The 15,123-nt window shown below is 47.6% G+C and overlaps 1 protein-coding gene across 1 annotated transcript; it reads left to right on the top strand.

Moving 5' to 3' along the window:
• The first annotated feature begins 226 nt into the window (after positions 1-226).
• Positions 227-14,260, top strand: wars2 (tryptophanyl tRNA synthetase 2, mitochondrial). Its single transcript, XM_067260338.1, has 6 exons — positions 227-331; positions 7,148-7,405; positions 9,327-9,407; positions 10,081-10,163; positions 12,047-12,165; positions 13,678-14,260. The coding sequence occupies exons 1-6, from the start codon at positions 227-229 to the stop codon at positions 14,124-14,126; spliced, it is 1,095 nt and encodes a 364-aa protein (XP_067116439.1). The 3' UTR covers positions 14,127-14,260.
• The last annotated feature ends 863 nt before the right edge of the window (positions 14,261-15,123 follow it).

The following is a 15,123-nucleotide window of genomic DNA, read 5'->3' on the forward strand; positions in this document are numbered from 1 at the left end:
TGTTGTTAGGAAACATCTATCATTTATCGTATCTAATCACACCAATGCTATGCAAACAATCTATCTCTTGTTTTTGTGTGAATTTTTTGTAATGCAGACGCAGTCATATAGGATGAAATTGGACACAGATTTTATTATGAAAAGCCGAAGGGGGCCACACGTTTACTTTTTGAAGGCACTGTTTGGCCAGTGCGAGCCACTGTAGCTACAGTCACAGAAATCCAACATGGCGCTCCCCATGAGAAATAACGTGAAATTACTTCTACGATTCATTCAAAAACATCGTTCTCAAATTCGATTATTCAGCGCGGGAGAATGTGCAGATACAAAGGTAGTTACAAACGTAAAATGTTTGTCAAACGTATTCTTTTCCGGAACAAGTTGTGTTCTAAACACTAGTGGTCAATGGCATTTGACAGGACAGGTTTCTGCAAACCTTCTGCATATGTCTGGCTATGTTGGTTGTCCTTCAAACTAGTCTCATCTCACTGAATTACGTTAAGCATTATTGTGGCAGGACAATATATGGCATGGACGATATTAAATCATGACACGACAACTGAGTAAACGAATGTTGTCTAGTTTACTGCACAACCTATGATAGAGACCAAGCTGTAGCCTATCGCTAACGCTACGTGCAATAATTTCTCAGCTGAGAGCAATTGGTGTATTTAAAATAGGCTATATTCCATATTATAGTCTCTATTGGTTTGCTGCTGTGTTAATGTATAATTCCCTTGGCTTAGCTAGCATTGCCCTGAATCTAATTTTTATGATAAAAAATCTAGCAATTAATCTATCAATTACAGATGAGCTGTGATTGACAATCAGGATGAGGTCAGTAATAGGCTATTTCTTTAGACATCATGCAACTTGTGTTTCTTTTGGCATTTTTAAAAATCAGTCAACAAAGGTCCATTCAATCAGTAGGATAACATTCTCAATAAGTATGTTACATTCTATGCCATTAAAGTATGTGTGTGGTGTTGAAATAAAGTGCGGCTCAACCTTATGAAACACGAACCCCGTGACGGCTGGCTGTATGGTTGAATGAAGCATTAACCCCCTGGGCTCCAACCCCAGCGCCCTGTAGAAGCCAGCGGAGTGTTGAGGCAAGCAACTAGTCCCGTGACGCGAGTAAAAATGATTAGAAGCTTTCGGCACAACAGATATTCTAATTATTGAGCTATTCTCATCTAATGACGCACTTGAGCTCTCGCCATCCACCCAATGCGGCCGGATAATGTCTACTCTCGGTGATGTACGAGCTGCGCGGTGTAATGACTGCCTCGTGGAGCACTGCTGAGGAACGGAATGCACGCTCGCCACCACGTCTGTGTTTGGTTAACAGTTGTCTCGGGAGACGCTGGAGGTGTGCGCGCGGAGGCGGCAGGGAGATGGAAGTGAGGGACTCGGGAGCATCACAGCAGTGCTTCATTACCAGCAATAACATCAGAAATGAAGTGTTGGTTTTCACTTGTTTTAATTTTCTCCAAATGTGGACGGCTGTGCACAAACACCGACATGCGTACAATGCCCCGAGGTGTGATGTGCGTCAAGGCCTCCGGCTTTTTTTCTGCCATGGAAAATGTGTGTTAAAAGTCACTGAACCTAGTTAAACTTACGCGAGGAACGACGCTGTTCCCTAACCTTTATGTCAGATTGTTTCTATCAGCAAATAATTATGTCCCTCCATGGTCTAACTCTGAGAGGTTTGTGACTGAATTGTAACAGAAGCCCTAGGAGCTGATATGACTGCTATGCATGGCTGATCACCCTAGTGGTTGGCCATTTGGCCTGTTCAGTTATCTCCCCTGGGCTGCACTTGGGTTGAAATAGTTTCTGTTCCTGTGTTCCAGTTGTCAGTTTGACTTGGTGTGTCAGAACTAGTGCTGACATCTCATGATGTTTTACCTACCCGCCTATATTCAGTTGCAATGACATCAGCTCCCCATACACATCCTCTCTCTGCTCCCCATACACCCCCTCTCTCTGCTCCTCTCTCTGCTCCCCATACACCCACTCTCTCTGCTCCTCTCTCTGCTCCCCAGACACCTCCTCTCTCTGTTACCCATACACCTCCTCTCTCTTCTCCTCTCTCTGCTCCCCATACACCTCCTCTCTTCTCCTCTCTGTTACCCATACACCTCTCTCTTCTCCTCTCTCTGTGACCCATGCACCTCCCCTCTCTGTTACCCATACACCTCTCTCTTCTCCTCTCTCTGCTCCCCATACAGCTCCTCTCTCTTCTCCTCTCTCTGCTCCCCATACAGCTCCTCTCTCTGCTCCACTTTCAGCTTCAGCTCCCTGTGGTCCAAATGGCTGATATCAGTCATCTCAGCCCCAGGCTGCAGGAAACAGGAAGTGACTTCTAATTGGCCTCTCTGTTCTGTTTAGCTCCAAGTTCACTCACTCTGGTGTCAGTTAAAACCATTAGAGCTACTCCCACACCTCCAGGGAGCGTGGAGAGAGAGGAAACATAGACTCCATCGTGAGTAAATTCATTAATTGCCCTATTTATTTTCAACTGTCCAAAAAGCCCTGTAATTCTCACTAGTCTCTTCTATGTGCTCATGTCTGTTTCAGGCTGTGAGGCTCCTGAATGCTTTGTGCATTAGTTTGAACCTGTAGTCCAACCCATTTATCCAAACAACCCTGAATGTCAGCGGGTTTCTTTTTTTATACTGAGCTAAGTCATATTACAGAATACACCTCTGTAATGCGACCAGGTTGATACCCTGGGAGCTTAGTCCATGTAGGTCCAGGTTTGGACAGAAGGTTTGACGTTTTTAATTAAAAAGTACCAAGTATCTGGTAACACGATTTTGGGCCATGTTCAAGTCAACAGACGTGGCTGTGCAGAGGAAATGGTTGGCCCGCTTAGAGAGGTAGCCTGGCGCTTGCTCGGAGTGTTACCATAATTACAGATTGATAAATTTATGAAGTGTGTGCTGGTTATTTTTTGCTGTGTTGTGACTTTTATGTGTTTTTTGTATTATTAGTTCCCCCTCTGACCAATTTTCCTGTCGGTGGACTAAAATTAAACATTTCTATCCATTTCTTGTCAAGCGAGGACGTTTTTTAACGGAGCAGTTCAAAACCATTCATTTAAAAGACCTATTGCGAGTGCTGTTGGCAGAAATATGCTGGGCCTAATAGTCCTTGGATGCAGATTAGAGTAGCCTAGTCACTATTATATTTATTATTTAAAATACTGTCAATGATCCATTGTACTTTATCATGTGATGTGGAGCTGGTTTTACCCTGACTGTCAGGACAGAGCTGCCAGCTGGTGGAGGCTTCCCAGAGCTGTGGATGGTTGTTGTCCGTCAATGTGTGTTGTTTTTCATCCTGCTGGTGCTGATGTGTGAGTTGGGTGCTGGTTTTGGTTCTGAGCGCAGCAGCAGTGGGCCCAGACGGGGAAGCCTGCCGAGCCAGGCTGGTTATTTTTGGAGCGCTGTCGGGCAGTGTCTGCGGGGAGCGCTGTTTTTGAAGGGCCTCCAGTCCCATTAATCAGCGCGGGACCCCACGGTGAGAGCGGGCCCCAGCCATGGACGCCACACTGCCGTTCTGTTCCCCCCCCCCCCCTCCGCCCTTCCCCGCTCTTCGCACAGTGTGAAGCGCAGAGGAACCTCATCAATCTCACCTGTCCCACACGTCAACCGCAGATTTAATCAAACGCTCCGTTTGGCCCTCCCCGCCTTCCCTTCCCCCCCATCCCCCATCCAGACCGATACTTGCTTACAGGCTTTCAGTCGCTCCCGTTCTCTCTCCCTCGCTCTCTCTCTTTCTACCAATGTGGGGTTTTTCCTGCGGCTCTTCACACTTGGTTTCCAGCTGGGTGGTGTTCTGCTATTGGCGGAGCCCTGTCACACCGCTGTGCCGTGTGAAAGAGAGAGCCTGTACAGTAAAGCCTATTTCCTGCTCAATACTTCACAGAAGCGGAGCTCTGCCGGTCCCCTGCCTTAACAGGTCCCCGTGCGAGAGAGAGCAATAGAGGGATGAAGGGATGGAGGACGAAGGTGGGGGTGTTAGAGGGGGAGGCAGGGGGGGGAGCGAGGCCTGTTTCCAGCCCCGTTCGGCATGGTGTCGTGTTAATGGGCTGCCGTTGGGGGTGGGGGGGTGGGGGGGTGGGAAGGACGCTGTGGGAACACTGGGTCCTGTGTACCCCAACACTCAGCAGGAAGGAGACCATGAGGACCCCAAACACACCAACCAGCGAGAGGGGGTGACCACTACCCCTAATCATGCCCCACCTGGAGAGCTCCCTACCCTGGGCTCCACCTGGAGAGCTCCCTACCCTGGGCTCCACCTGGAGAGCTCCCTACCCTGGGCTCCACCTGGAGAGCTCCCTACCCTGGGCTCCACCTGGAGAGCTCCCTACCCTGGGCTCCACCTGGAGAGCTCCCTACCCTGGGCTCCACCTGGAGAGCTCCCTACCCTGGGCTCCACCTGGAGAGCTCCCTACCCTGGGCTCCACCTGGAGAGCTCCCTATCCTGGGCTCCACCTGGAGAGCTCCCTACCCTGGGCTCCACCTGGAGAGCTCCCTACCCTGGGCTCCACCTGGAGAGCTCCCTACCCTGGGCTCCACCTGGAGAGCTCCCTATCCTGGGCTCCACCTGGAGAGCTCCCTACCCTGGGCTCCACCTGGAGAGCTCCCTACCCTGGGTTCCACCTGGAGAGCTCCCTACCCTGGGTTCCACCTGGAGAGCTCCCTACCCTGGGCTCCACCTGGAGAGCTCCCTACCCTGGGCTCCACCTGGAGAGCTCCCTACCCTGGGTTCCACCTGGAGAGCTCCCTATCCTGGGCTCCACCTGGAGAGCTCCCTACCACTTCCAGGCCCACGGAGGAGCTGACGGCAGTGTGTGGCGGGTGGCGCCGCCCCCAGAGGTGGCTTGGAAGAAGTGTTGAAAGTGGCGCGGTGGATGGGCTGCTCGAGGCTTCATGGGCCCAGTGAGGGGGATGTCAGTGAGCATCCCCACCACTCCGCTGTGATGGACGAGGCTCAGAGGCCCCGAGAACGCCCTGCCTACCTGCGTCTGCTCACCCCGAGGGCTCCAGTGATGGATTGCGTTGGCTGTGAACCTGGGTTTACAGCAAGCTGAGTTTGGCAGTCAGTCTCCTGATCCATACCACTGCTCTCCACCCTGCATGCTGGGCTCTGGGAGCGTTTAAACGACTCTGAGAGTAGGGTTAAGTGGCAGGTTATCAATCCATGTTATTGGGCTTCTGGACAGGCAGCACATTGTTGTATTTAGCACAATACGTTGTATCCAGCCTCAATGTTGATTTGTCCTCAACCATCTGTGTTTCCTGGGTTGTTTGGTTGATTTGCATTTACCTGTGTCTATTGCCTATATCTTCTGTGCTGTGCCTCAAGTTGCCTTTCGGAGGACATTAATGTATTCTAAGTCTGAGTTGTAGGAGAGAAAGAAAGCAGGAAAACTCAACGTGACCTTTAGAAATAAGAAAACGCTGTCCCTAACTGAACTGAATGTGTTCTGCTTAGCAGGGTACCTGGTGCCGCTGTGGTGTACATCCTTGTTGTGAGGGAATCAGGTTCTATTTTTTAGAACGATGAGTCTTGAAGCTGTGAGACACACGTTACCACACACATTCAATCCCATTCACACAACCCCACACACCTCCCGATGTACGTGTAATGTCTCAACACACACACACATTCAGATAAATGAACACGTAGGCTATTCCCGGAAAGCGTCCCCCGAGAGGTGAAAACATGGCCTTAAAGTGTACGTAACCCTACTAGCTGTTGGCATTAATGTCACACTCGCAGTGTGTAACGTATTCACCATATGCTAGATGTGGATGAAGGCGGCTTTCGCCACCTTCGCTCTACTGTGGTAGAACGTCATGCCTGTCAGGAGAACAAATGAGGAGAGAACACCCAAGGCTACCGCTCGGCTACGTGTCATCAGCAGGCGCCGAGACGGGTGCAGGAGGCAGAGACGGGGAGACACAAACGCAGACAGCGAGAGAGACCTACAGAGTAGGAGAGAGAGAGACCTACAGAGACAGAGAGGTGTTGGTGGTGATGGGAGGGAGGCTAAAGATAGCAGGTTGAGGGTTCGGTGAAGGGCGACAGAAAGTTCTGCTTTGAAAAAGTGATATTGTGTTAATGCCTCTTCGTGCTCAGACCTTGTGGTGTATGGGAGCTGAAGCCTAGCTGACAAAACAGAGGATGCGGGAGACAGATGTGTCGAACACTGTTTGCAGATTAGCCAATTCAAATATGTTTCCATATCCAAACTTTCCTCTGACCAGTAGTAAGTCTCAGCCTTCAGGCCAGCAGCCTGATTGGCCGGTGGCTAGCTGGCATTGGCGTTGATGCCGTTAGCGGTGCCGTGTCAGGTGACACCATTAGCATGTCTGCATGGCTAATGGCCTCCCCAAGGACAGAGGAAAACATGGGTTTGGCGTGTCAACATGAGGTGAGAACACACATGATCCAGACTCGGCCATCTGCACCCAAATCACTCCTGACACCAACACTGGGGCCCTCAACATCAACTACACGCCACAGTAATCACCCCCCTGCTAATGACATAAGCACCCACTTCCTTCCTGCTCTGCAGCGCCTGCATAGTAACAACCTGGGATCTGCTCCCCAGGCTGGGTGGGAGACAAAGGGAGCAGGACTAGACTGGTCTAGGAACAGCTGGGATCTGCTCCCCAGGCTGGGTGGGAGACAGAGGGAGCAGGACTAGACTGGTCTAGGAACAGCTGGGATCTGCTCCCCAGGCTGGGTGGGAGACAGAGGGAGCAGGACTAGACTGGTCTAGGAACAGCTGTTATCTGCTCCCCAGGCTGGGTGGGAGACAGAGGGAGCAGGACTAAACTGGTCTAGGAACAGCTGTTATCCGCTCCACAATGCAACCAATGCATCTCTGTCTACAAAGCCCAGATATGTGTCTTTCTTTTCTTTCACCTTCTTTCACACTTTCAATTCTCCTATTAAGTACTTCTCTGTTTCTACCTTTTCTTTTCTCATAGTCGGGTATCTAAATTCCTTCATTATCGATCCCTCACATCCCGCTACTTAAACACATTCTCTCTACCGTCTCCTCTTCCTCCTACTCTCGTTCCTCACTCATCACCTTCTTTCTCCCCGCTCTCACCTCCAGCCGTGTACATGGGCCAGAGTGTTCTCGGGGATCCAGCCCACTGGGGTGCCCCACCTGGGGAACTTCCTGGGGGCCCTGCAGAGCTGGGTGTCCCTGCAGAGCCAGTACCCGTCCGTGCTGTACAGCATCGTGGACCTGCACTCCATCACCCAGCCCCAGGACCCCGCGCTGCTTCGGCTTCACATCCTGGACATGGCCGCCAGCCTGCTGGCCTGTGGCATCAACCCAGACACCTCTATCCTCTTCCAACAGTCCCAGGTCAGAGATCTACTGACACACACATATATACACACAAAGTTGTCAGTAATTTTTCGATATGCAGTTGGCCTAATGGTTGACCTTTTAAATAGTTTAAATGCTTTGTTTTTTTTCTTTGTGGTTGCAAACAAGTGGATAAGTGTACGTTTGTGACTGCGGTGATGTGTGTGTGAGACTGTGGTTATGTGTGTGTGTGTGTGTGTAACTGGTGGTATGTAAATGCCTGCCTCTGGTCTCTCTCTCAGCATGTCATCAAGAGTCAACTGTTGAGGCAGCCATCTTTGAATGTTTATTTGATCTCCGCAGGCTCTGAATGTTTACCTTATGCAGGCTGCTCTGAAACGCTTATTTTATTACTGCGATTCTTATCTCCTGTGTGTGCTCTGCAAATTCACAGGGATTATGAAAACACACACCAGCATAAACCACCATTTACTTCAGAGTAGCCCACATGAAGGAACTTTAGGGAATAATGATAGATTTACTGTATGCAGCACTTCAACAGATCACAGTTTCAGGGAAAAATCTCCTTTTGGGAGGGGGTTGGGGGAAAGAAAGTGTAATCAGAACGGACATTTGGTTTCCCTGGATACGATACCTAAAGTGTGTTTTCACTGGTCTCAGACCATCTGAGAGAGAGAGAGAGAGAGAGAGAGAGAGAGAGAGTGTGTATGAAGGGAGGAGGCCATGTGTGTTTAGATTGTCCAGTTCTGCTGTGTTTCCCTCCCTTACATGTGCGCACACACACACTTTCTCTCTCTCTTCTTCTTTTATTCCATCTCTCTCTTTTTCTGTATCTCTTGCTCATTTTCACACACAGCCCTATTTTTATTCCTGTTTAGCTTCATGGCACATATCTTGGCAGAGATGGGGACCTCCCATTCACTACCCCAGCCCCAGGCTGTTCCACATGTACAAATATGACTGCTGCCCAAAACAAACACTTGACTTCATTGAAAAAATGGTGACAAGCTAAAATCAATGGTGTCTAAAGTAAGGTGCATATATGTGTGTGTGTGTGTCGTAAAGTTACACCCTCTCACTGGAATAACACCCGTGAATCCACACGGCCGTGAGGGTTGCACTGTTTTGGTTTTCCCTCCCTTAGAAAAGAAGGGAGATGTTTATCTACCGTGTAGCATCAACTGTCATGGCCGTCTGTCAGTCCTGTATTCACGTGTCTTTTTTACAGGGAATATGGAGTTCTTGTTCTTTTAACCATCACTGGTTCTCTACCACAAGCCCTGGAACTGTCCTGTGTCACTATGCTGTCACTAACATCTGTCCCATCTCTCATCTAGCTGTTCTCAGTCCCATATCCCGTGTTAAGACCCCCTCCATGCCAGTGTAAAATCCCATTTTATGTCTGTAGAGTCTTGAGTTTACGTCAGGCTCCTCAGAATCTTATTTAAACAGCAAGAGATGGTGGTCCGATCGCCAGCAGACATAAACTTTAATTCCCTGAAGCTGAAGGATTTTGCGCTTTTTTTTCTGGCCCAGCAGATATTTGTTGGCGTGTTGAGGAGCAGGCGGTGTTGGACAGCCATGGAGATGGTTTGAGCGTGATGCAAACTGGGCTGTAAAACTGAGCAGTTATTTAATGGATCTAAAGCTTCATACTGGTGGACCAGGCCCCTTAGTCCATGCACTGACACCTGTTAGCCAGAACTGACACTGAGGGGGCTGGCTGCAGTACCCTTTTCTGCCACATGGAGGGGCTGGGGGGACACCCTTCACTCCATGGAGGATTGGAAAGATTCTTTCTTTTTTTCAAAGTGAAGGGTAATAGAGACCAAAGCCCATTAAATCAACCATGTTTTCTCTGTGCCACAATCTGACTCTTATACTCATGCACACACACTCGCACCATCTAAACAAACGTCCAGTTGAGGTGACCAGGTGTGTGTTTTCTCCTGTGCAGGTGTCTGAGCATGCAGAGCTCTCCTGGATCCTTGGCTGCCTCACCAGTATGCCTCGTCTGCGCCACCTGCCACAGTGGAAGGTAGGAACATCCAAACAACATCCTGAGCTCACCTAGAAGGAATATCACTGTAACATCTTACCTCTTACACCATCTTACACCTGCCACAGTGGAAGGTAGGAACATCCAAACAACATCCTGAGCTCACCTAGAAGGAATATCACTGTAACATCTTACCTCTTACACCATCTTACACCTGACACAGTGGACAGAACATCAAGTTAACAAACAAATCAAGAACAATTATTTAAACATTTTGGGCCATTGTCACTGTAGCATTTTCATCATATATGATATATCCATGTAATGGAGTCATCCCTCTGTCCTGGTGATTGGTGTTCTGGTGTCTGGTGACGTCCTGGTGTGTGTCTCTCTGTCTGAGGTGACTGGGGCTGGTTCTGGCGTCTAGATCAAAGCAGCCTGTCCACCTGCCAGAGTTTTTAATGTCTCATAAAGTCTGGTTTGAGCCCCTGTAGTGTTAATATGCTGGAGAGACTGCAGACCAAACACCTTCCATTTATACAACAGATGAGTTCACCTCAAACATGCCGCAAAATGCCCAGCGAGTTCAGCCATGCTGGGTTTGTCTGAGAGTTTCTCTTTTGGTAAAACTGAAAATGACTTCTTGTATTGACTCATGTATTTGTACTTCCTTTCGCGTACAAGCGATCTTCCTCTCTTCCCTCTCCCCCAGATGAAGAGCAAACAGAAGAACGAGGGCAGTGTGGGACTGTACACCTACCCTGTGCTGCAGGCTGCAGACATCCTCCTATACAAGTAAGACAAGCAATGTCAGTGCTGGAGTATCAGGGCGGAGGTGCCACTGCTGTATTATACTGACAGTACTATCTTGCTGGTTCAGAACTACAGTTGGGTCCATAAGTATTTGGACATTGACACAATTTTCATCATTTTGGCTCTGTATACCACCACAATGGATTTGAAATGAAACAATCAAGATGTGCTTTAAGTGCAGACTTTCAGCTTTAATTTCAGGGTATTTACATCCAAATCAGGTGAACGGTGTAGGAATTACAACACATTTTATATGTGGCCCCCCCCTTTTTAAGGGACCAAAATAATTGGACAAACTAACATAATCATAAATCTAATTGTCACTTTTAATACTTGGTTGCAAATCCTTTGCAGTCAATGACAGCCTGAATTCTGGAACCCATAGACATCACCAGACGCTGGGTTTCGTCCCTGGTGATGCTCTGCCAGGCCTCTACTGCAACTGTCTTCAGTTCCTGCTTGTTCTTGGGGCATTTTCCCTTCAGTTTTGTCTTTAGCAAGTGAAATGCATGCTCAATTGGATTTAGGTCAGGTGATTGACTTGGCCATTGCAGAACATTCCACTTCTTTGCCTTAAAAAACTCTTTGGTTGCTTTCGCAGTATGCTTCGGGTCATTGTCCATCTGCACTGTGAAGCGCCGTCCTATGAGTTCTGAAGCATTTGGCTGAATCTGAGCAGATAATATTGCCCGAAACACTTCAGAATTCATCCTACTGCTTTTGTCAGCAGTCACATCATCGATAAATACAAGGGAACCAGTTCCATTGGCAGCCATACATGCCCACGCCATAACACTACCTCCACCATGCTTCACTGATGAGGTGGTATGCTTTGGATCATGAGCAGTTCCTTCCCTTCTCCATACTCTTCTCTTCCCATCATTCTGGTACAAGTTGATCTTGGTCTCATCTGTCCATAGGATGTTGTTCCAGAACTGTACAGGCTCTTTTAGATGTTTTTTGGCAAACTCTAATCTGGTCTTCCTGTTTTTGAGACTCACCAATGGTTTACATCTTGTGGTGAACCCTCTGTATTTACTCTGGTGAAGTCTTCTCTTAATTGTTGACTTGACACAGATACGCCTACCTCCTGGAGAGTGTTCTTGATCTGGCCAACTGTTGTGAAGGGGTTTTTCTTCACCAGGGAAAGAATTCTTCTGTCATCCACCACAGTTGTTTTCTGTGGTCTTCCGGGTCTTTTGGTGTTGCTGAGCTCACCAGTGCATTCTTTCTTTTTAAGAATGTATCGAACAGTTGATTTGGCCATACCTAATGTTTTTGTTATCTCTCTGATAGGTTTGTTTTGATTTTTCAGCCTAACGATGGCTTGCTTCACTGATGGTGACAGCTTTTTGGACTTCATATTGAGAGTTGACAGCAACAGATTACAAACACAAATACCATACTTGAAATGAACTCTAGACCTTTTAACTGCTCCTTGTCAATGAAATAACGAACTCCCTTTATGAGGGAATAACATACACCTGGCCATGGAACAGCTGAGCAGCCAATTGTCCAATTACTTTTGGTCCCTTAAAAAGGGGGGGGGGCACATATAAAATGTATTGTAATTCCTACACCGTTCACCTGATTTGGATGTAAATACCCTGAAATTAAAGCTGAAAGTCTGCACTTAAAGCACATCTTGATTGTTTCATTTCAAATCCATTGTGGTGGTATACAGAGCCAAAATGATGAAAATTGTGTCAATGTCCAAATACTTATGGACCTAACTGTATATTGCTGGTTCAGCACTCTATTCCTGTGTGAGCACTGTATTAATGGTTCAGTAGTATGTTGCAGTGTGAGTACTGTACTGTTGTAGTACTGTACAGTGTTGTTAGTGCTGCAGTGTTGTGTTGCAGGTCCACTCTGGTGCCGGTGGGGGAGGACCAGGTGCAGCACCTGGAGCTGGCCCAGGACCTGGCACGCATCTTCAACCACCAGTACGGAGAACTGTTCCCCGAGCCTCGCGCTCTGCTCAGTATGTACACACAAGCACACACACTCGCTCTCACATACCCACAAGTAGGGTTGGGTATCGAAAAAACTGTACAATTTTAGAACTGGTTCCAAAGTTCGCGCATTTCAATTCCTAATTTTGGTTCCTAACTAAGGGTATTACGATCCCTTGGTGGTATTCTTCCATAGATAAAATTGCTAATTTTGAAAATATTTTCCTCTGCACTGTCGCTTGTACTCCTCCGGTTGAGCCTTTCACATGGCTACAGGCTGATTGGTTGACTTTACACCTGAAATATAAGGCCAAAAAGTTCCTAACCTAGGCTACTGCCTCTCCATTAAATGATCGCCCGACAAAATGAAACGAAAATGGCAGAGTGGGGCACAAAAAAGGCAAAATTGCTCAAGCTAATTTGTTGGAGAGCTCCAAGATATTTTGTGGTGAAATATAGCCGATAGAAATGAATGAATGGATGGATGTTGAGGACTAGAGCGTAGCTGTCGCCAGAGACGATCTTCTGGCGACCAGCTTTGACCTTCTAAGATGTCAGAAAACAATTGAGTCTTGATGAATGTAGGAGTTGGCTAGCTGTGTGTGTTCCAATAGTAGGTTATCTAGCTGCAGAGCTGTATCAGCAGTGTTCACGTCAATTTCGTAGTTGATAGCAGCACAGTCGGACACTACGCACAAATGGGGCGGCTCGCAAGTAAACGTAACAATTTTCCTAGAAATAGAAATTGTAGGTTACCCCTCCCTTGTATTTATTTCCATTTCATAATTTGACATCAACATTGGATGCTTTTTGTAGTCACATTGTGTAGGCTATAGGCGTAGTACAAGATTGGATAATAGGCCTACAAATGTTGTTGAATAAATACAGAAAGATATCAATGGATATTCTTCTGTGTATATTTGCACATCAGAATCATAAAAAAAAAAATCGGAACCAAGATTTGATTCGAGAACCGGAATCTGAATGATAAAATGTAAACGATACCCAACCCTACAAACAAGCACTCACACACTCCTACAAACGTCCACGCACACACACAAACAAACCTAAGTTTATTTAGTTGCTCCCCCATCTGCAGAGTAACACACATGGCTCGCATGTTTCACAGAAATCCTCAGTCTCACATGCCCCTTTTATTCTCCTTAATTATCACCATCATGAAAGCACAAGATGTAACCGGTCATGCATGCGATGGAGCTTTGATTAAAGGACTGTTCTCTCCCTCATATATCTGAAACAAAAAGTCATAATGGATTTGGGAGGATGTCCTCTAGAGGACTTGCGTGTGTGCGAAAGTTTGTGTGTGTGAGCGTGTGTATGAGAGCATGTGTGTCAGAGTGTTATGAAGGGTGAGGTAGCGGGGTTGTCTCATCCTGTTTTTCTGGTCCTCATATGCTGTACTTGGCTGCTTTCTACTGTACCGCTGAGAACTGCCAGTCATGGCTAACGTCAGGGAAACCCAATCAAAGATGTCCTCCAGTCACCCAGAACCACAGTGCTCATCGGGTCTGTCTCCACAGGCTCCACGCGGAAGGTCAAATCCCTCCGTGAGCCCTCTTCCAAGATGTCGAAGTCGGACCCCCAGAAAATGGCAACCGTCAGCCTCACTGACTCGCCAGACGACATTGCTCTGAAGATCCGGCGCGCTGTCACAGACTTCACTTCCGAGGTGACCTTTGACCCTGAGCGCCGTCCGGGCGTGTCAAACCTGGTGCTGTTGCACGCAGGCGTGGCGGGGTTGAGCGTGGAGGAGGTGGTGCTGCAGGCGCAGGGCATGGACACGGCCAGGTACAAGCAGCTGGTGGCTGAGGCTGTGATCCAGAGGCTGGGGCCCATCAGGGAGGAGATCCTCAGGCTGAGGGCCGAGCGGGGCCACCTGGAGCTGCTGTTGAGGCAGGGGGCGCGGAGGGCCCGTGAGCTGGCGGCCCCCACCCTCCAGGAGGTGCGGCAGCGCGTCGGCTTCTGCTGATGAGGGGACTTGGGGGAGGGTGGGACTGACTGAGGTAGGCTGAACAAGCTGTCTTTAAACAGGACAAAGGGGGCTGGAAAATTCTACTGGAGCTTTATAATGTGTGCTATTATTGTCGTCTCTACTTTTATATTGCTGACAATTTTTTTTATTTTAAAAAGTAAATAAATGTATTATTTATTACCTTTTCTGATTTACTTTATTTGTGAAGTCCTTGCAGTGCCAGAGGACTTTCACCACACAAACACACACAGATTCTGGTCTACAGAGAGAGAAGAACATGCGTAAATCCGTCTGTGTTGCTTGGACCAGTGTCCTTAGGCCCCAGACCAGGGTCCTCTCGTCCGCCCCCTGTCCCTGAGGAGCAGCAGCTGGACACACTCACAATTTTCAAAACCCACGCTAACCAGGGAGCTGCTTTTCTGATCTCTTCCAAGGATAGTTTCTTTACCTTGTGATACTTGGTAGCATGTGCAGTTGGCAGAAAGGAATTCAATAAATAAAAAACATATTTGCCAAATAATGTACTATTATAACATTGACAATGAAGACCTACGGTTTTAAGTCAAATATATTCAACTTTAATCCTTTTAACTTTGTGTTAAGTCTGTTGCTTCTCTTGTCAAGTAAAACAATGTGAAGCAGTAACAACAAATCTATTGTCTGGTTTTAATGAATTTGAACTTTTTACTAAAAGAATGGGACTTTGGAATACATTTAGCTGCATCTTACAATTGGAAAGGTATCCAATACTAAAAACGGTTTATTAAAACAAGCAAGTTGACTGCTGTGATATTACTGTAATATTTTATGGGATGTCTAAAGCTTTACAAGAAGAACAAAAAAACAAACTGTCTTTTAGTGGTGTTACTTCAGGTCTTTTGAATCTTCTTTTCTCAGAACCACCCGACACAGTGAGGTACTGCGGGCCCAGCCTTCGCCTGAGCTGTTGGTCGGAGGAGCCGAGTCTCTCGAGAGCTGTGTCTTAGTAGTCTTA

This window comes from Osmerus mordax, chromosome 2 (genome assembly GCF_038355195.1).
Source record: "Osmerus mordax isolate fOsmMor3 chromosome 2, fOsmMor3.pri, whole genome shotgun sequence".
NCBI classification, from domain to species: domain Eukaryota; kingdom Metazoa; phylum Chordata; class Actinopteri; order Osmeriformes; family Osmeridae; genus Osmerus; species Osmerus mordax.

What these genes read in the sequence shown, in the direction of transcription:
- wars2 (XM_067260338.1), top strand. Translation starts at nt 227, where the DNA reads ATGGCGCTCCCCATGAGAAATAACGTGAAATTACTTCTACGATTCATT. An exon ending in GCCACCTGCCACAGTGGAAG is followed by an intron (nt 9,408 to 10,080) that starts GTAGGAACATCC and finishes CCTCTCCCCCAG; the next exon opens with ATGAAGAGCAAACAGAAGAA. An exon ending in GCAGACATCCTCCTATACAA is followed by an intron (nt 10,164 to 12,046) that starts GTAAGACAAGCA and finishes GTTGTGTTGCAG; the next exon opens with GTCCACTCTGGTGCCGGTGG.